Below are 22,122 nucleotides of genomic sequence, written 5' to 3' on the forward strand. Positions count from 1 at the left end.
ATGAAAATGTAGAAAATCATCCAAAATATTTAATAAATTTCAATTGGTTTTCTATTGTTTAACAGTGAAATTAAAACTGTGATTAATCGTGATTAATTTTTTTAATTAATCACGTGAGTTAACTGCGATTAATCGACAGCCCTAATTAAAACTTTACACTTACAGCAGAGTGCAGCAAGTTGAAAGGACAGAGAACTTCCAAATGGAGCTGGGAAGGAAACAGTTATATCAATCAGAGAAAATTTTCAAGTTTATGAAAAATTTTCCTATCATGAATTGAGAGGAAGAGGTGGAATCTCAAATTTTCACAAATGAACAATATGGTTTTTTAATTTAGGTTAAATTGCAACATTAAGTTTTCACATTTTTGAATTATTTTGTTTTGCTTTTGGCCTTTTTTATTGTTTAAATTTGTTTTGCTATAATTATTTAAAAAATCATCTTGAAAATATTGAAAGAGGACATTTTGATAATTTCAAAACTTTTTTCCAAAAATGTTTGAACTGAGAAATTGTCAGAACTGACCCTTTCCCATGAACAGTTTCAGTTTTGACCAATTGGCATTTTCCAAAGAAAAAGTGTTTTGTCGAAAAATTTCTGATCTGTTCCACTTCCCAATTATTTCCTCTATGAGCTAGATTGTGCATATATCACTTGCACTGATGAGCACTAACTCATGTATTCTCATTCACTACAACATGACTACTTGTGTGAGTAATTGTTTATTAAGCTGGAGTAAGGGTTGCACAATCCAGCCACACGCAGGTAACCCACATGATGATGATCCCATGAAGTAAATAATAATTTTTCACAAAATGGACTCAATTTTTAATCATTATCAATTTTTTTTCAGCCACATAAATAGAAGAACACAGTTTGAAAATCCTGTCCTAGAAGCAAAAAGGAAGCTACAGCAGCATAACATGCCCAACGCAGAACTTGGAACAAAGCCTTTGCAGGCCCCAGGTTTCCGAGGTACAGTACCATGTCAGATTTAAGAAGAAAATAATTGCTATACTTTCCTGTTTTTATGACAATGATTTAACATAGTCTGGTTAAAATAACATAGTCTGTGAATTAGCATTAATTGGTGTTCAGTATGTTTAAGATAGCCTATCTAGCAGACATCATTTAAATTGAAGCCTCAGACACTATTGCTGTAGGAGTTTACAAGAACACTGAATCTTGATAATGTGAAAATGATTGAGCTTAGAAAGAAATGTATTAGCAAAAGTCAATATTGATAGATGAGTAAGTTTTGACATAAGGTTGTAGCCAAAGAATGAGGCTTGTTCTCCTTTGTAACAGTAGAAAGCGCCTCATCAACATTACCTAGGCCTAAACTCGTTCACCCGCATCCTGCTCCTCAGAGGTCTCGCAGTGTGAATGACCTGTCTCAGTGTCGGCGGGACAATGCTGGAATGTACAGTCTGTATGGTATGTCCAAGTGCTGCTTGTTAGCCAAGCTGCACTGTTGTAAAAGTAGTGAGATAAGTTAAGTCACAAACCTTTTCACCTTTTTCATACCTTTTTTTGGCAAAATAAAGCACAGAAGAGAGGCACTGGAAGCCAGGTGAGGCTTATTCTTGCCTGATGGTAATTTTCACACTTTACACTGACGCACATTGAGAACAGATGTAAAGGTCACTGAACTGTCACACCGATTGTAAATGTCATTTGTCAGAAACTGAAATTCCATTTATCTGGGGTGAAAAGATTATCTGGAATTTACCCTTTTGTCTGAATTACTGATATAAATGGATATTTTTTGTTATTGGGGGCGTGAGGGGAAACTAATGATACCTTATTTGGTATACAAAGCTGAATTGATAGGCTAGGAATAATTATTAAGAGTTCAAAGTTACCTTGCATATTATTTTTATCATTGTGTAAATATTTTAGCTACACAACAATCCATCTCTAAACTTATTTCCAATATCAAAGAGCATTCCTAGCCCTTCCACCCCCAAGACTGATCTGCCATAGATAGAAAAATCCTCCTTAGTTAGTTCTGTATTAATATAAAATAAGGACTCACTAATGTGTTTATTTCTCCTGGAATGCTTACACTTTTTATTTCCTTTAATATCAAAATGCCACACTGCCACCTACTATTGCTGCTGCTTCTCTTGTTTTTGTTTGTGAGTCTGCGTTATATTATGACTTGACTGGAACTATTTTCTTTTTGTTTGTGTTGACTGATGTAGAAAAACCACTCTTCACCCGTGATGCATCACAACTGAAGGGAATTTTCCTCAGCACAACTCTCAAGAAGAGCAACATGGGCTTTGGATTTACCATCATTGGTGGTGATGAGCCAGATGAGTTTCTACAGGTGAAGAGTGTAATTCCTGATGGGCCTGCAGCACAGGATGGCAAAATGGAAACAGGTAATTAATTTTGTTCTTGTATTCCTTGATATAATTATCAGACTTCAGCCTTAGATTTTGAATAGCACCTTTTTCTTAAGTGCAGAAATAAGCGGGTGTGTTCGTGCTGTCATTCTGAGAGGTGCAAGTAGAGCTGTGTGAATAATTAGTGTTTTGGGTTGCTGGCCATTCTGAAAAATAATAATCACTTCTGGTCAACTTAAAACAAATATTTTAAAAACGTTGGCAAATCAAAAAGTAAGAAAAAAATTGGTTTTGGTCAAATGAAACATTTCATTTAAATTTGGAGAGGTTTTAAAAAGATTTTACTGTTTCTTTTAATAAAATTGAAGGAAATTTCAAAATGAAAAGTCATATCAAGAAAAACCAAAATATTTTGATTTTTTTTTTTTTTCAAAAAATTTTGTTTTGTTTTGACACAAACAATTTGGCAAAACTGACACACTTGCAAAATGTTTTGGAGTCACCAAATCTACATTTTTCACCCCAAAAAAGATTTTTAGACTAAAACTTCATCCACCTCTGGAGCAAGAGCGATATCTCTGCCTCAGAAAATATTTCCCAAGGGAAGTATCTCTCTGGAGTATTTCTTTCTAGAAATGAAAGGAAAACTTTTATTTTTTCCTCACAATATTTTCCTGTGATGAAGATCTCTGAAGCAAGCTTTTACTTCTTTAGGGTAAAATTCTCTCACATCTACATAGCAGATCTCAGATGTGATGCTCTTCTCAACACATGCTCAGATTACCCATGAGGATTCCATGCATGTAGAGACAGAGGCCACAGACTCCATTTCTTTTCTGGAGGAAGGACTATATTGTAAAATAGTCAAATTAAGGTTGATTCTGTTTATCTGGGTAAAGACTATGTAACACTTCTGCCAGGTGGAGCCAGCAGCAACAGGTCTGGGTTCAATATCTAGGGATTCCTTTCCATCAATTAACACGGAACCAGCTCAAGCCCCCACCCAGTAACCTGGGAAAATTACACACCACCCTCATTGCCTCAGAGAGTCAATACTTCCTAACCTGCAAGCACAGAGTCTGAGTGTAGATAAGAAACTTTTAATAAAAGGAGGGAAGTAACTCGGCGTTAATTTGGGAAAACACCGCAAACAGGGTTCATAAACATAAACCATGAGCCAAAGACCCACCCCCAAAGTAAGTTGGGCAGTGTCCTTTTCCCCTCAGGTTCTTAAGTCCAGGAACCCAAAAGTCCTTTTAATGTGCCCGTCCCTTCTCTGCACCCCACTCACAGTTGCTGTCCTTGGTCAGTACAGACACAGGGTTCAGAGGTGCATTTGAAGAGCTCACCTCCCACCCTGTGTGGAGGCGGGGGGTAAGGAGGCACCTTACTTGCTCTGCTGCTCAGGCACTCGCTTGCTACCCCTCTCTGCCAGCCGCCCTGCTGGCCGCTTGCTGCGCCACCTGGCCTCCCTGCCAATCGTTGCTGCTCCTTTCTGCGTGGCCATCCTGCCAGCTGCTCGTTCTGCTTACCACCTCATCAGCCACTCATTTGCCAGCCGACTGTCAGTCACCGTCTGCTACCACCTGCCTCTCTGCTGTGACCTCTGCACATCAGTCTCTTAGTAATTTTCAGCTCTTTGGAGGCTGGACAGAAACACTGCCCAGCAAATCTCAACATGATTTCAGCTCTCAGTGATGGCTAGCTCTTAGCAGACTTGGCAGAAACACAATCCCACCACAACTGATCTCAGCTCTGATTGAGCATTTAAAATAACAAAGAGGCTCCTAGTGAAACCTATTTAGCTCTTTCTTTGAACAGTACGGGGGAACAGGTTAACAGTAAGGGATGACCCTTGTGGGAGGGTCTACACATCCTGGCTGGGACACCTGTCCCCACCCCTCTTACTTTCACAGGGCTCTGGCATTCAAGCCCCTGGCTTAACAAGGTCCTTTCAGCTGAGGGTCCTGCTTTCCTGTATTCATACAATAATGCCAATAACATTGGTAACAGCATTTCACTACCCCTGCATTCAGTACTAAAGTGATTTGTAACACACCACCAGCCAAAGTTGATTATTTGAGCAACACACCACTCCATCTGCTGGATATCAAAGCAAAGTAGGTGTGTTCATGTAAATACAGTTTGCTCTAGAAGTCTCTCCCCCTCCCAGCTAGCTGTCAGGGAAGAATTCAGCAGACCCTGCTTACATCTACTTTTAGTAAAGGCTTACAAGATCATCTCAGATCCATGTATGGAGAGAATCCTTCCATGTGCCTTCCATCCTCCTCCATGGATGGTGGGGTCAGCTGTCACCCTTCCTCCATGCCCTGCAGAGGGTGTTCCCTAGCCCTAGGATCTGTGTTGAGGTGCGGGGGGGGACTGGTCAGGCTGAGGGCAAACTGATGGATACACATGTCATTCTCCTTCCAGCCTGACAGATTTTTAGGGAAGAGATAATAAAACCTGGGGCTATATTATCTTTGCAGGGACCCCCAACTGAAACCAGAGTCATAGAGGTAGTCTAATCTATGGTAGGGAAAAGCCCCATATGCACACATGTAGAGAACACCGTGTGGGGATCCTTGCAGATTTACTCCCTCAGTCCCCATTTCTGCAGATTTTTGTGGGAGAGGGAATAACTCGGACCATAACATGTCAGGATACACCAACTCGAACTACTGCTGGTGCTGTAAGGCCAAATAAACTTCTGTAAAACCATGCAAGTAGGAATTGTGGAGGTTCTGAATTTTACTATTTTTAAAATGCCCTTCTTGCACAAAACATGCCATTAAAATGGTGGAAGGTTTTTGATGCCAAGTAAAGAGTGGCAGCCAGCAGATATAACAAAAATTAAAATATAGATTTATTTTTTGTAAAATCTTGTAACTGTTCTATCAGCTTGAACTTCAGTCGCACTGTTGATGTCAACCTTAAAATGCAATTTGGTACAGAAGGTTAAAATTCAAGAAGCTAATTAATAGAAGAAATGGTGCAATAGATATATGCTCAGAAGAGACTAATGAATCCTATTAATAATAAAACCAATGAATTGCTCTTGAACTGTGCCTTGATATTCATGTTGCCTAATTTGCAGCAGAGGGCTTTGCAGGTTGTTATGGCCCAGCATACTTTGATTAAGAACTTGAAGCAGGATTCCTATGAAATAATCTGAGTGGAATGGTTGAGTGTCTTTTCAACTAAACTAGAGCCTGATACTGAAACTGCATGATTGCTCTGTTGCAACATTGATGGTTGTTATTGTGAACATTTATTGAGAGGCAAGGTGGGTGAGGTAATATATTTTAGTGAACAAACTTCTATGGGTGAAAGAGACAAGGTTTTAAAGCTTACACAGAACTCTTCTTCAGGTCTGGGAAATGTACTTAGAATGTCACTGCTAAATACAAGGTGAAACAGATTGTCTAGCATAAGTAAACACATTTATTCAGATGGGTATTTATGAAAAAATATGTTTTTTTAAAAACTTACATTAAAATAGTACTGAAGATTTTATTGAAAACCACAAATGAAAGGAAATTAAGAAGTAAAGGTGTGAGAGAATTTCAAAACAGAATTATTATTTCAATAACCCTGATATGTATATGTATTAAAGTAGATATTGAGCTAAATTCTGCCCTTAGTTGACTCCCCGCAGCTCCCTGATTATCAAGTTATCACCTGAGTAAAATAAACCAAGAGTTTCAGGTTAATGAATTTTGCCTCACACAATATCACTGTGAGAAAAGGATGTGTTGTTATTTTCATATTATAAATGGGTAAACTGAGAAAAAGGGATATTTAAAAACATATGGTTTATAAAACAGGTTTCTAGCAAATAACCCAGATTTCCTCATTCCCACTCCTTTGCATGTTTCCTAAACTGTGCTTCCTGTTCCTCAGATACCCTTTTCAGAGTCTGCTCACCTTCAGATATGTTGCACTTCATGTTCTGCCAAATAGTCCTCCTTGGAGCCATTTCAGAAAATAGATTGTTCGCTTACCTATTATTTTAAATCGTCCTGTGTTTCTAAACCATTGTGGGACACAAATCTACTTTGTAAGTTAAATAAGTGTTGGATGAAGAATAAGGCTTTTTATATAAATGTATTTTTATTGTGTGTTTCTAAAAAAATAGCGCCTCCTCTGATACGCTTTTCTTGCCTCTTGTGTCACAGTAATAACTGTGCCCATCTCAGGGGGACCACTGTTATTAGTCTATACAAAATCGAAGATTTGCAATTGCTGCAGCAATAATAGGTGCTGGATCTTTATTGTTTTGGGATGAAATACACCCTAGCAAGGAAGCCCATGCAAGGCCTCCTGGCTATTGAAGGTTGACATTTGCCCTCCGTGGTGATGACTGTAGGCTCCTCACTGCAAATAGGCTGGCAGTGGAAGATGGATAATTATGCAAATTCAGTGTACCTACCATTTTGAATAAGTAAAACTAGTGTCTAGGGATATTATGTCAGGCCACTGGTTGGATTAGTGGCCATGGAGACACACGCCTGTCTTTCCCCACAAAAACCCTGCCTACCATGTGACTAAAGCCAAAAACTCAGGATTTATGAGATAAAAGGAAAAATTAATTGTATGATTTTACCTGACTTACTACCTTTGATACATACTGTTGCCAACTCTCACAATTTTATTATGCGTCTCTATTTATTTGGCTCCTGGGGTCAAGTGATTACTTGAGAATGTCAGCTTTCCCCTTAAAGAAGTGAGTTTCTAGTCCTCTTGTTTGCAGAGAACTACTTGAAAATGTGACCAGAGTGCACCCTAAAGGCTCAATAACCAGAAAGTAACAAAGAGAATATCAAATTTAGTTTTAAAAATCTCATTTTTTTTAGCCACTCTCTTAATTTTTCAGGGCCTGCCTCATGACTTTGAATGCTTGAGATTGGCAATACTGCAAAAAGTTACGTGATAAATAATTACATATAAAATAATGTTAATAACGCCCTGTATACTATGAAGAAGATCTTATCTTGTTCACTTTCATTTTTTTAAAGTATGCTGTTCATTAAACTTCGCATGTGACCAGATATTAGTAATATGACCTAAGGGAGAAGATGCACTTTGTTTGAACTTTATAGTCTTTGTGTTCATCTCTCTTAAATTAATTTTTCTTTATACTTCTCAATGTTTCTATTGCCTTTATACAATGTGAGCTCTCTCCAGTGGCAAAAATAATACCTGTAAATTCCCAATGAGTTAACTAAGACTCTGGATAAAGTGTCTGCTTTTATTTCAAAATTATTGAATTCAAATCCTCGTGTGGTTTCTGTTTTTATTACATTTTCTTCATACTTTTTTTTTATTTTCTCAGTACCAAGAAGATTGCTACATCTTGTGCAATTTGTGAAAACCAGGCCAGAGATAGACCTGACTTGCAAAACTTAGATCTGGATTTCAAACATCACACAGTTTGTGATTGGCCAGATGTGAGGTTTGGGACCAGTGTGTTACAGAGATATGGGGTCTAGATTAGCATCTAAACACCATTCCCTAGGGTTTTCTTTTGGACCCATCTCGAGTGACAATATTTAAGTTACTAGTGTTGGTGGGGGGGAAGCAAAACAAAACATCTATTATTAACCCTTCACATAACATGTTTAAGGTACAGGTAGCCAACCCTGGGCTGAATATTCAAAAGGAGTTAGGCTCCTAACTTCTATTGATTGTGAGTATTCAGCCCCTTGTGGCTAAATCCCCAAACATTACCAAAAATAAATTTGTGTCATGATCCATGGGTCTCAATCCTGGGTCCACAGGATTCATGAGAACAGCCGCACTCCAACCCTCCTCCAGCAGCCAGCTGACAATTGCTTACCTGGGACCTTCAAAGGCCAGACTCAGAGTGAGGCTCTGCCCTGAGGTCTGATTGGTGGAATACTAGAGTGGTTGATTGGCTTGCTGGCCCTATATAAGCTAGCAGCAGGAACAGGAAGCTGTCTGAACAACTGGGCTCCACCCGGCTCTGGACTGTGTGCTTCTGGATTGCCTTGAGCTTCTCACTCCCATGGCTTAATTTCTTGGCATCCCTACCCAGCATGACTCTTGAAATCGGACTCGTGGTTCTGATCTCCAGTTTGTCTCTTGCCTCTGACCCCTTGGAATCCTGATCCAGCCAACTCTTGACTGCTGTCTCATGACTGTGGACTCTGGCTTTGACTACTAGGACTGACTGCCAACCACCTGGCTGTGACAATCTGTGCTCTTATATCTACATGCTTTCTTTCTTTCTTTCTTTCTTTCTTCTGTGTCTCTGACTTTCCCCCTGGGTGAAATCCTCAACCTGTTGACGTCAACCAGGGTTTTGCCATGGACTTCAGTGGAACCAGAAATTTACCCAGTTTCTCCTCTCAACTTTCCATATGTGTGTCTCCTTTCTCTCTCCATTCTTTTTCTTTAGGCATGGATCTCCTCCCTGCCCTCTTCTCTGGTGCATCCTGCTCCCATCTCTGCCCTTCTCCTAATCCATTCCAGACTCTCCCAGTGCTGCTCTTATCTGAGTCACCTATGCATTTAGTCCAGACTCCCAGTCCTCCCTGATTCCCCTCCTCTCCAGTCTGATCACCAGTAAAAACAACAAGAGAGCTGTTAACTTAGTTTCCTTAATGTTCTCAGTCATCTGGAATTAAGTCTGTTTTTTATTAATGTCTTGCATAAAGGTAGTTTGTCGAAAAAACTTTTGCCTCAGGCCGAGATCCTCAAAGGTATTTAGGTGTCTAACTCCCATTTTAAAAAGTGACTCAGACACTTAGGGGCCTAATTTCTATTGAATTTCAATGAAATTTAAACTCCTAAGTGTCTAAGTCACTTTTGAAAACAGGAGTTGGATTTTTAAGTCACTGATGCACTGTAGAAAATTTTACCAGGAGCTCAATGTCTCTACCTCGCACACACTGTCTGACTTCATTTGGGTGATTTTATTTTTTCTTTACCAGCACAAATGGAATTGATTGGACTCTGGCACTGGCTTTAATCCTAATTTAACCCCATAATTCAAGATGCGGTAGTGTTTTCATTCACTTTCATCCATCAAAGCAGCTGTACATTGATTCATTCTTACCATCCTTATAAAACAACAAAAGAATGTCTGATCCTAAGTATTTTGCAAGTTAGGGCTAATTTACTTCCCCTTTCCCAATTAAATGCTCCCATATGTGGATTTGTAAACCATCAGAAAAACAGCAAAACAAGACCTAATTTAAATTGACCATTTAAACAGCTACTAGCCTTTTTCTAATATAGCTATTTTTATAGACATCTTTACGTGACTGAACTCTGGGCCATATAAAATATCCATGCAATTCAAGATTTAATAGTATAAGTGATTCAATTTCTGCCCTGTATTGCGAGCAACATGAACATTAAACTCAACATTTTTATTTTGTTTTCTTCAGTTACCATGTTAACATGAAGAAATGTAATGGGGTTCTGGAGAGGCAGAACATTCTTCCTTCATTTCATGTGATAAAAGATATGTTTAGAAATATGAGATGGCTCATATTAGGCATAGTTTGTGGCAAGTATTTCTGTTCTGAAACAGATGCTGCACAGATAATGCTGCACAGTTGGCCCTACGGTTGGCAAACTGTGACTTGGGACACTCAAATTTTAGGGGCGTAAAATTCACTGAACGTGTTATGCCCTGGTTTGTGGGAATATATATAGCACTGCCCTCCGTTGGATGTCACATATATTATACACAGGAGCAGGTGTGTGTTCATGTCTATAATATATGTTACATCTACTGGCTAATCTATTAGAGCTACTCTTTCAGCTGTCTCTATGGAAACATGGGTTTACAGAGACTGAGAAGTTGCATATGCGGCCTGCTGACTGTGTTGTTTGAATGTGTGTACCCATGATTGCCCACCAGTGTAATGCATTTACTGCCTGAGTTTCTGGCTACCTCACCTCTGGCCCCCTTCATTCTGTTATGATGAGATGTTTTCATGCATCCATGAACCAAAGGTGTTTGCAGGTAAATCAGTGAACCTTTCTTGACTGGGAACAGAGACCATGGTACAAACAAAGAGATCCAGGACAGAAATCCCAGGTGGAGGACACATCAAACTGAAATTATTCATTTGCTGTGAATAATTGACACTGTTATATAAATCAGAGATAGCGGAGATTGTACAACCCTGGTCTTTCAATATCAAGAACACAGGCCTCTACCATCAAAGCTAATGGAGACGTACTGTTATTGATCATAGCTCCCTTATCCTCACCAGAGCACAAGATAATTGCATATTTAGAGCCACTACACCATAAAATATGATAAATTATGAATTAAAATGGCAAATGTGATAAACACAGATAGGATTTGAAATATGGACCATTATATAATATACATCCTCGCTTGCATACACATTTTTCTGTGCTTAATTTCCTTAAAATAACCTTTCACAGATGGGTAGTAATTTACACTTAGCTACATTAGTGAGAGTTTTAACTTCCACTCTCTTATTTCCAATGTCAGAATAAGTTCCTAGGCATAACTAAAGGCCAGGAATCATGAAAAAAGTCCATAAGTGCCAAAAGCATAAATGAAAAACATGTGATATGCAATTTTTGTTACATATTTTACAAAGCAAAATTAGAGCTGTTGGAATTATAAGGCTTTTTTTAGAGGATAGCAATGTGTTCCTTTCTCTAGAAAGACGAGATACTTGGTTATATTAAGACAATTTTGTTCCATTTGGCTGTTCATATTGTCATATGGAATGCCAGTGCATGAAGAAATACAACTCTCATAAATCCATTACCTTAACTCCTCCATCTGAAATCATGATAATATATCTGCAGACTCCTAGGTCAAGAGATTTAACGTAGCTCAGTGGAAGATAAATACATTATTGTACAACTCCACCTTTATCATGTCAAGTTTTGCAAGTTGCCAGTTCCATTAAAAGCAGAGCTCATTGAACTCTGTAGTTACCAAAAGTGCTCCATTTGCAGAAACAATTTTCTTGTATGAAATGTCATTAATGTCTCTCTCACATGACCTGGCTTTATATTTGTCTGAACAGGCAAAAATGTCTGGTGAAAACAGTAGTAGTCATCATCATCTAATGTACCCTTTCATTCAAGAATAGTGACAAAGAGTGTGTTATTGCTTAACAACAAGAACTATCAAGAAGTGGGAAAGAAGCTGTTTTCTATGTAGCGTGATGTCAGGGAAAAGGAGAACTTTATAATGTAATGTCAAATTTAATAATCTAACCTATCTTTTTCAATATCATCACTAATGCCTAGTGAGGAGGGCTTTCAACTAGATTCGACACGGGGTAGGAGACAAAAGCCCACATTTAAGTCAAAAACATGGAGACCTGGGAGAAGAGTCAGAATGTGGAGGGACCATGGGCAATTATAGCAGGGACAAAGGAGAGACAAGAGGGAACAGAGGGGAAATCAAATCAGTATTTTAGATATCTGTATACTAATGTAAGAAGTATGAGCAATAAACAGAAAACTAGAAATACTAGTGAATACTCACAACTATGACATACTTGACATCACAGAGACTTGGTGGGATAATACACATGACTGGAATATTGGTATAGAAGGATACAACTTGCTCAGAAAAGACAGGCAAAGATTTAGATAATGGCATAGAGAGTACACTTATAAAGTTTGCAAACAATTCCAAACTGGGAGGGGTTGCAAGTGCTTTGGAGGATAGGATTAAAATTCAAAACAAACTGGAGAAGTGGTCTGAAGTAAATAGGATGAAATTCAAGAAAGACAAATGCAAAGTACTCCATTAGGAAGGAACAATCCGTTGCACATATACAAAATGGGAAATGGCTGCCTAGGAAGGAGTAGTGCGGAAAGGGATCTGGGGGTCATAATGGACCACAAGCTTAATATGAGTCAACAGTGTAACATTCTTGCAAAAAAAAAAAAAAGCAAACCTCATTCTGGGATGTGTTAGTGGGAGTGGTGTAAGCAAGATACAAGAAAGAATTTTTCCACTCTACTTCTGTGCTGATTAGTCCTCAGCTGGAGTATTGTGTCCATTTCTGGGTTCCATGTTTTGGGAAAGATGTGGACCAATTGGAGAAAGTCCAGAGAAGAGCAACAAAAATCATAGAATATCAGGGTTGGAAGGGACCTCAGGAGATCATCTAGTCCAACCCCCTGCTCAAAGCAGGACCAATCCCCAGACAGATTTTTGCTCCAAATCCCTAAATGGCCCCCTCAAGGATTGAACTCACAACGCTGGGTTTAGCAGGCCACTGCTCAAACCACTGAGCTATCCCTCCCACCCAATGTTTAAAAATGTTTAAAGGTCTAGAAAACATGACCTATTACAGAAAATTGAAACCCTGAAAATTTTGAAAAAATTGGGTTTGTTTAGTCTGGAGAAGAGAAGACTGAGCGGGGACATTAAAACACAGTTTTCAGGTACATAAAAGGTTGTTACAAGGAGGAGGAAGAAAAATTGTTTCATTAACCTGTGAGGATAGGACAAGAAGTAATGCGCAGTTTAGGTTGGACATTAGGAAAACTTCCTACCTGTCAGAGTGGCTAAGCACTGGAATAAATTGCCTAGGGAGGTTGTGGAATCTCCATCATAGGAGATTTTTAAGAGCAGGTTAGACAAACCCCTGTAAGGGATGGTCTAGATAATACTTAGTCCTGCCATGAGTGCAGGGGACTGGACTAGTTGACCTCTTAAGGTCCCTTCCATCCTATGATTCTATGAGAAGGGGAGGTGTAGCCTTGTATATCAAAGATATATACACTTGACTGAGGTTGAACTGGAAATAGTACACACAGACTTGTTGAAAGTCTCTGGGTAAGATTGAAAGGAGTGACAAACAAGGCTGGTGTCATGGTAGGAGTCTACTACAAACTACCTAACCAGGAAGAAGAGGTGGATGAGGTTTTTATAAAAAAATAACAAAATCACCCAAAGTGCAGGATTTTTGGTAATGGAGGACTTCAACTATCCAGACATCTGTTAGGAAAATACAGCAGGGCACAGATTATCCAACAAGTTCTTGGGAATGCATTGGAGACCATTTTTTATTTCAGAAGGTGGAGAAAGCAACGGGGGGAAGGGTTGCCCTAGATTTGATTTTGACAAATAAGGAGGAACTGGTTGAGAATTTGATAGGGATAGGGGCTGTGCAAGCTGGAGTCCCCCAATCCTCAGCACATTTCCGGCTTTCTTGGCCCCTGGCCCCGGCAGCCGGGACTGGGTAGGGAACGGAGGGGGTGGACCACCACCACCCCCCATCCCCAGCTGGGCACTCTCATTGACAGTGACCCTGAGTGGAATTAGCCGGCATGAGAAGAGGCTCCGTACCATCCCCTCAGCTCCCTGCCCGGGCCCAGCTGCCGGGGGAGGGGCCAAGCAAGCTGGAAGTGCCAGGGGGGAGGCACAGCAGGAGAGGGATAGAGCCTCCCTCCCCTCCTGGCAGGCTGAGCATAGCAAGCCCTGCAAGGGCAGCTCAGCACTCTCAGAAATCGGGTTGGGGGGGGCACTTGACCCTGCATGCCCCCTCTATGCATTGCTTCTGAGCAATGGGCTTAAATTGCAGCAAGGGAGATTTAGGTTGAACATTAGGAAAAACTTAACTGTCTGGGTAACTATGCACTGGAACAAATTAGTAGGAAGGTTGTGTGTTCTCAGTCATTAGAGGTTTTTAAGAACAGGTTAGACAAACACCTGTCAGGAATGGTCTAGTTATTACATAGTCCTGCCTTGAGTGCAGGGGGCTGGACTAGATGACCTATGGAGGTCCCTTCCAGTTCTATACTTCTGTGTTTCTGTGCATTCATTCTTCCTTTGTTTTCATTTTAGTAGTACATATTACATTTTCTGCTTTAAGTATTTGATTTTTTTATAACCTGGTTCTGCTAGCATGTAAGAATGTTATGACATTCACATTTATGAACTAACCCCAAATGTCCAGTTCGAGGCTTTCAAAGCTGTTTTTCATTTTGCAGCAATTGTGTGTGATCACCTGTATGCAAAACCTCTGAATGTGTGTAACCAAATAGAAATTTTGTACATTAATCAAGTAGTTTGATGTTAGTGATTTAATATCCGATTACCCATTTGCAAGCAAAATTGTTGTTTATGAGTGCAAATGTAAAGGCTAAGCTAAGGCCCCTTTGCTAATTTAGAATTTAACATGCAAATTGCTACTTCCAGACAATTTCCCCCTTATATTTGGAAAGGGCGATATCTTCGGTAACTGTGTGGTAACTGTTAGCAAATGTTTTACTGAGCTAGTTACTTAACATCTCTGTACCTCAGCTTCCCCATTGCTGAAAGGACAAGAATTATTATTTCAGAGCTTTGTAAAGCACTTTGAGACAAAACATTTATCATAATTAGTACTTATTATAATTAATAATTAGTACTTACTGTTACTGAGAGAAAGCCTAAGGTTATTTAGCCTAACAAGATATCAGGACAGATTTCCTGTTCATATATGCTGATGACAGGCATACATAAGAAAGTAGACATATTAGATCAGCAGTTCTCAAACTGTGGGTCGGGACCCCAAAGTGAGTCGGAACCCTGTTTTATTGGGGTAGCAAGCCTGGTGTTAGACTTGCTGGGGCCCAGGGAACTGCCCAGGGCCAAAGCCCGAGCCCCACAGCCCGGGGCCAAAGCCAAAGATCAAGGGCTTCAGCCCTGGATGGCGGGGCTCAGGTTACAGACGCCCGTCTGTGTCTGAAGTCTTTGGGCTTCAGCTTTGGCCACTCCGCCTGGGGCAATGTGGCTCGGGCTCAGACTTTGGTCCCCTCTTCTGGGATCATGTGGTAATTTTTGTTGTGAGAAGGGGGTCACGCTGCAGTGAAATTTGAGAACCCCAGATCATATGCATCTGAAGAAGTGAGGTTCTTACCCACGAAAGCTTATGCTCCCAGTACTTCTGTTAGTCTCAAAGGTGCCACAGGACCCTCTGTTGCTTTTTCCAGATCATATGCTAAACCAGCTCTTTGTCTTTGTCAGCTTTCTAAATTGTTTTTAGTCTTGATACTCTGATGCTTTACATGTGGTATACAGTGGAAACACCCATGGTTATATTATATAAGAGGAAACATTTTTGGGGATATAAATCCTCGTGCTCCAGGAAATAAGCAAGCCTGTATCTGATAGAGATTATAAAGAAAAGTCCCCTTCTTCTAAAAAGCATCTTGCATTGTCCACTGTCAGAGTCAGAATACTGCTCGAGATGATCCACAGATCTGATCCAGCATGACAGTTTCAGTGTTCACACAGACTTGATAATAGTGTTAAACTTTATGCAGCAGTTACATAAATTGCCTTCCAGATTCCATTATAACTGATAATTCTGACATAAAAAAATGACTAGTGCATTTAAAAACTCTAAAGTGTAGGATCTTTAAACACAGATGTATTTTGTGAGATTAAGCAGCAGCCATTTACTCCTGAGAATGTAGTTGATTCTATCTGAGCTCCTAATGGAAGGAATTTTAAAATTCTTTTGGTCTCAGATAAATCCCTCTTGGATTGCAATCAGCATCAGTGTACCTCACATCTACTGTAGCTTTATTTAGCTTAACTGACAGTACTTGCAGAAGCAAAGACAGAGACAGTAAGAAAACTAAATTGCCTTCTTTTTTTTTTTAGGTGAATTCTCTGAGAATTCGTTAATAGTGCTGGTAGGAGCCTTGTTGTAACAAGTCCTCTGCCCGGCCTTCTTCCTGGGGCCCACTGGCTGCCCCAATAAAGCATAGAGAGGCTTTTCCTTCTACAGCACCCGTGGCTTTATTTACAGACTTCTCCCACCACCAGTGATATACTATATACAGTTTGCAGGCCTTACAATCTCCACTTCCACCCAGAGCCTGCCCTCATCCCGGAGATTGACCTTCCCCTGGCCATCCCCCCCTTCCTTCTGGCTGCCAGACGGCCTTTATAGCCCTGAAAACCAGCCATGGTCGAGAATTAATAGAAGATAAATCTCGTAATACCACAATGCCCAAGCATTGAAATCTAATTGTATCTAAACCACTTGACTGGATTGTTTTCACTGCAAAAATATACCAAGAACACCCGCTCAGGTATTTTCTAACACAGCTCACATTACAGCTAGAGAACACAAGGTTTCTCATTTGAGTCTTGGCCTCATGCACAATGCACACGGCTTTTCTTCACTAAGGGCCAAGGGCCTGAGCCAAAGCACACTAGTCAGTGTAAAGACTCCTACTGACTTTAATTGGCTTTGGAACAGGCCCCAAATCTTGTTCCTATTGAAGCTAATGGAGCTTTCTTCATTGACTCAATGGGACCAGGATTTGGCCCTATATTTGACCTTATGTAATGTAGTTTGCCAGAGACTTTCTTGATACTCTTTTGTTAAATTCAATGAGAAATTTGTACAGTGTTGCACTTTCACACATTTTACACAACCATATTTGTCTGATTCATTCTCTGGAATAATTTCTTTATGTATTTCTGTTCATTTTAATATTAAAATGTGGGGCAGAGGGGAAAAAAGAAATTAAAAATTCCTACTTTTTGTATAATGGTTATAAATCTAGTCTAGGATAGCAATGACACTTTCAAAAAGGGTTTCTGTTTCTTTGGTAAAATTATTTGTTAGCATGTTTCACTCCAGCTGTCTTCTGTGTATCAGGCTGGGGATATTTTCTAGATCATGCTCAATTGTATCTATGGTCTCTGCATAAAGAAGTGCAGCTATCTATTATATAAGAGATGCAATTGTTTATAGTATCATTTCTACCTTTATTTAAATAATAGGTCTGAATCAGATATAACTTGGTGACATAATCGCTGGATTCTGCATTATTTATAATAATTGATATTTAGGTGCTCTGTGTGTCTATTAGATTGCTACTCATAGAAGTTTGATTTAATCATTCAAGATGCTTAGCTGACACAATCTGTTTGAAAATTTACAGTATATTTTAAATAGCAGTTTTTCACGGGACTAGTCAGCATCAAAGTCCAAAAGTGTGATATTTCAAACACTTGCTGTAAGCATGATGCATTCTGCTTTAGAATTTATTATAACATTGATTTTACAAAGGCTAGTCCAAGTTGCTCTTTTTTTAATTAAAAAGAAAAAGTTCAGTTACTGTTTCCAAGTTGTAACTTATGCTACTTGGCCTTTATATGGTTTTGACCAGTCAGTGTGTGGCCAATATCAAAGTAGCATTGTTTGATTAGCATAAATAAAATAGAGATTAATACATTATTAAACTTTCTGATTTCTGTGTTTTCCACCAACTTTTTTATGCAACCAAATTTTAATACAAAAAGTTTTCTCTGTATCAGTATAAATTATGCAATTTTGAGACACCCCAAAAAAATTACCAGGAGAAATGTCATGTTAATTCCTAGAGTATAATAAATTAGCACCAAGAACATTATTAATTGCCTTGATATCATGGGGTAAATGTGTAACTCAGTATTTAGGTCCCAGTTCAGCAATATATTTAAGCCTCTGGTTAACTTTAAGCACTGAAGTACAGCCATTCAAGACAGTGGGCCTACTCATGCTTAAAGTTCCACACATATGTAAGTATCTTGCTGAATTCGGGTGTATCTTAGTGCATGGGACTGTGTAGCAAGGTGCTAAGTGCTTCTCAGAGGCACTGGAGACCCTCCAATCCCATTGACTTTAAAGGGAGTTTAAGGATCTGAACAGGAGTGCTTCTAAGGTACTTTGGCAATGCCCTGTTCAGTGTTGTCCCACCTAACCCCTAAGGGCCCTGTTGCCTAGTGGAATTTTCAGGCTTGACCCAAGTGCTCTAGCTCCCCATACAATGCATGGGGAGAATTAGGCACCTAAGGAAGGGATTTTCACAAGCGGACCAGCTGAGTGGAGAGCTGCCTAATCTAGCCAGGGATGAAATGCTTAGAAGAGGGCCTCAATGGCTGCCCTGGTGCACCTCGCTGATGGGCGAGAGATAGGAATCTCTCTCTAACCTGGGAAGCCGTGACTGTGAAAAGGACTTGAGAGCCATAGTGGTAATATGCTGAACATGAGCTCCCAGTGCAACACTAATGCCAAAAGGGCTAATGCAATCATTGGATGCAGAAATAGGGGGATCTCGAGTAAGAGTATTTGACCTCTGTATTTGGCACTGGTGCAACTGCTGCTGGAATCCTGTGTCCAGTTCTGGTGCCCACAATTCAAGAATAATGTTGATAAATTGGAGAGGGTTCAGAGAAGAGCCATGAGAATGATTAAAGGATTAGAAAACATGCCTTATAGTGGTAGACTGAGCTCCTTGAGTCTATTTAGCTTAACAAAGAAAAGATGAAGCGTTGACTTAATTACAGTTTATACATACTTACATGGGGAAAAAATTGATAATGGACTCTTCATTCTAGCATACAAAGGTATAACAACATCTAATGGAGGGAATTTGAAGCCAAACAAATTCAGACTGCAAATAGGACATACTTTTTTAACAGTGAGGGTAATTAACCATTGGAACAATTTACCAAGAGTTGTGGTGGATTCTCCATCCCTGGCAATTTTATAATAAAAGATATGCTGTAGTTCAAACAAGAATTTTTGGAGGGGAAGTTTTATGGCCTGCATCATGCAGGAGGTCAGAAGAGATAACCACAGGGGTCCATCCTGGCTTTAAAATCTATGAATCTATGCTTGGAATCCCCAACTGCAAACCCTCTCCTGGAGTTAGGCACTTAAGCCAGGTGAGCTCCGTAAGTAGCCCATGCCCAAGCAGCCAATGCAGTCTCTCTGTCTCTGTCTCCTGCTCGTGCTCGAGACCCTTCTCACACTCACCCTTCATTTCCCTGTGCCTGCCAGCTGTCTTTTGTATTGGCACTCTGCTGTCCCTCCTAATCTCGGGCCTGGCAGATAACAGGTATTGGACATGATCTGAGCATGCCTACAGGATAGGACACTGCTGGCAAGATAGGCATTCACCAACCGAGTTTGAGAATCCAGCTTTGGGCCTCCAGGGCTTTGGCTTGAGCTGGGGCTCCAAGCAGCTTGTTGGGTGATGTCAGTGTGTAGGGAGCTTTATAAATGCAAACCAGCAGAAACTTAGGTGTTATGGGGACTTAGGTACCTGCAAGGTTACGTTGCAAATGAGTAATTGTTTCGGAAATTTCAGTGGCACCTAAATGGTGGATATAGATGCCTCAAGAGGCAGATAGATGCCTAAGTACCTTTAAGGATCTGGGCCTCAGGTCTTCTCAGTAGTGCTAAGTACTTCCTGGTATCAGGCCTACTAACCCTTACTTTCTTGAGATAATTTATAAGCTCTGTTTACCAGAGCTCTTAGCGACAGGGAATGTTCTTGATATTCGTAAAGTAATAGACATTTACAGAGGCAAGGTGTGTGAGGTAATATCTTTTATTAGTTGGTCCAGTTAGGTCCCGGGGATCATTTTTGTTCTAGTTTTCCATAATTGTTCCATTTCGTAGCATACTTCGCTATCTTCTTCATACTTCACTATCTTTTTTCTTTTTTATGTTTGTCTGCTGGGATGGCAGTATCAATTAACATGGTCTTTGTTGTCTTCTCTACAGCATCTGTGTCCAGCCTGTTTGCCTGCACCGTTCGATCTGTGAATATTGCCAGATCCCATAAAATCTTAGCCTCTTCATTCCGTAGAGCACTTTCGATTCAGTAGTTGTAATACTGCATGGTTGGTTTAAATGCATACTTGCCACAGAAGCTCCAATGCAGACATTTGGCAACCTCATTGTATCTGTTCATATATTCTTTCCCAGCCAGGCTCCTGCAGGCACTCAACACATGCTCCACCATCTCTTCCTTTTCGGAACACATTCTGCAGTTTGGGGAACAGTTCTGTCAGTTAATTTTGTTTTGAACGTAATCAAGCCATAAGGAGTGCTCTTGTGCACTCATAATGAGGCTCTCTGTCTCTCTTTTGGGGTATCTTTCTACAAGCTATGAGTTTGTTAATCTTCAATCGCTAATGGGTTTAATCTCTCTCCACTAATGTCTGTGCATTTCTTTAGCTATTTGCTATCTCTTTTCTTCTTATGCTTTCTTGGTCTGGGATGCAGACTCGACCATTGCTTGTTATCATGACCAGATGATCTTTTACTCTGGCTGACTCCCCATATTTTGATGATATATTTTTCATTGTCAATTGCCTCTTCCACAGATAGCAAATATTTTCCTCTATCACATTGTAGGATGTACATCCTGCCCATGTCTTGACTGATATTCATTACTCTTTCTTGTTTGGAGTTCAGATTTTTTCTTCTCCTCTTGAGTCTACTTGATCTCTTCTGCAGTGTACCATGCTACTAGTATCATCCACATATTAACAATTCAGAACAAATTCTTCAAGTTGAGTTTTGTCCTTGGAGTAGTTCTTATTCATCTGTAGTATTCTTTCCTCACTTCTTTTTTGACTTTCTTATGTTGTAATTCTGACAGTTCCCTGATTCCAAAGTATGTGTAGGGGCCATGCTGAGAGAGATCTCAGATAGTACCTTCATTAACTTGTATGCCACCTGATTGTTCCCCTCTTTACAGATGCCAACACACATTTAGCCAAACCAACCCATAGCTTTGTATCTTCACCAAACTTTTCTACACTTCATAAACCTCTGTGTCTCTTTTTGTGACTGTCCCTATAATTTTGATTATCCATGTATAAAAATGGTTAATTGGTTGTTGCTTTTTGCCAATATGATAAATTGTGGTTATCTCACGAAGCATCCATGTCAGCAGCAGCATTGCCCGTGAACGTTATTGGTGATACCCTTGAGAGATTCCTCTTTTAATTTGAACCTCATCAGTGAGAGTCTCTTCCTGGTAGAGTCAAGTGCTCCAGTTAACCATGGATTGCTGCAGAAAGGACATGCCCTTTAGATGAAGCTGGTACGTTTTCAGTGTCTCAATCCACAAATATGAAATGCTGTTATGTGCTTTCTGGTAGTCTATCTACATTTTTGTTTTGTTTTGTTTCACATCTTCTGTGATCCTCCTGTATAGCCTGAGATGGTCTTTTGTCCCTTTTGTATTTATTGTGCAGCCTTTTTGTTCAGGAGACAGCATTCCATTGTGAGCTGCATTATCCAGATCTTCTTGGCCAGAAGTTTCCAGATAGCTGGTAAACATGTGTTCGGTCTATAATTCATGGGAGCACTATGACCTTCTTTCTTTTTCTTTTCTTTTTTTTTTTGTGTGTGTGTATTGGGACAGTTCTCCCTGTCACCATCCATCCGTTCTTCAAACATTTATAAAGTTGTTCAAGTAAACAGTCATGGATAGTTGATAGGTGTTTCAGCAAGAATCCTTGCAACCCATCTGATCCTTGTGCTTTCCAATTTTTCATTCCTTTCAGTACCTCATCTATTTCTTAGATATTCCTGTGTATTCCTCTATTGTGTGATTTTTCAAATTTTTCTCACATTTTTAATCCAATCTTCTGTCCATACATCCTCTGACCATATTTCCTTGCAGTAACGCTGAAACTCTTCCACATCATTTATACTGGCTCCTATTTTCCTATTCTCCTTTTAGCATCACTCTGATCAAAGAATCTCTTAGGGTCTCTTTTGAAAGGTCTGTTCTCTTGATATTGAGCGCTTCATGCTGAATATCTTTCAAGCCTGTGACTCCATGCAATCAGCTTCTGTTTACATTTTTCCTTCACAACTCTCATATCCCTTTCTTTCAGCTGCTATTTCATCTCCAGGGCCTGCCTTGGCTACACACAGCTCCCGGAAGCAGCAGCATGTCCCCCGGCAGGCTCCTAGGCATAGGGGCA

At 39.9% G+C, this 22,122-nt stretch overlaps 1 protein-coding gene across 9 annotated transcripts in view; it reads left to right on the top strand.

The window, feature by feature from the left end:
- The window catches only part of MAGI2 (membrane associated guanylate kinase, WW and PDZ domain containing 2), a 1,106,753-nt gene that overhangs the window by 889,907 nt on the left and 194,724 nt on the right, over positions 1-22,122 (top strand). For 5 of the 9 annotated variants that reach the window (XM_042859399.2, XM_065554827.1, XM_065554858.1 and 2 more), the window contains exons 8-10: positions 854-975; positions 1,309-1,437; positions 2,208-2,390. In XM_042859399.2, the coding sequence (XP_042715333.2) occupies positions 854-975; positions 1,309-1,437; positions 2,208-2,390 (434 nt within the window). The remainder of the gene's footprint in view (positions 1-853; positions 976-1,308; positions 1,438-2,207; positions 2,391-22,122) is intronic. The other 4 variants (XM_065555069.1, XM_042859401.2, XM_042859402.2 and 1 more) reach the window with 2 other exon arrangements.

This window comes from Chrysemys picta, chromosome 1 (assembly GCF_011386835.1).
Source record: "Chrysemys picta bellii isolate R12L10 chromosome 1, ASM1138683v2, whole genome shotgun sequence".
Taxonomy (NCBI): Eukaryota; Metazoa; Chordata; order Testudines; family Emydidae; genus Chrysemys; species Chrysemys picta.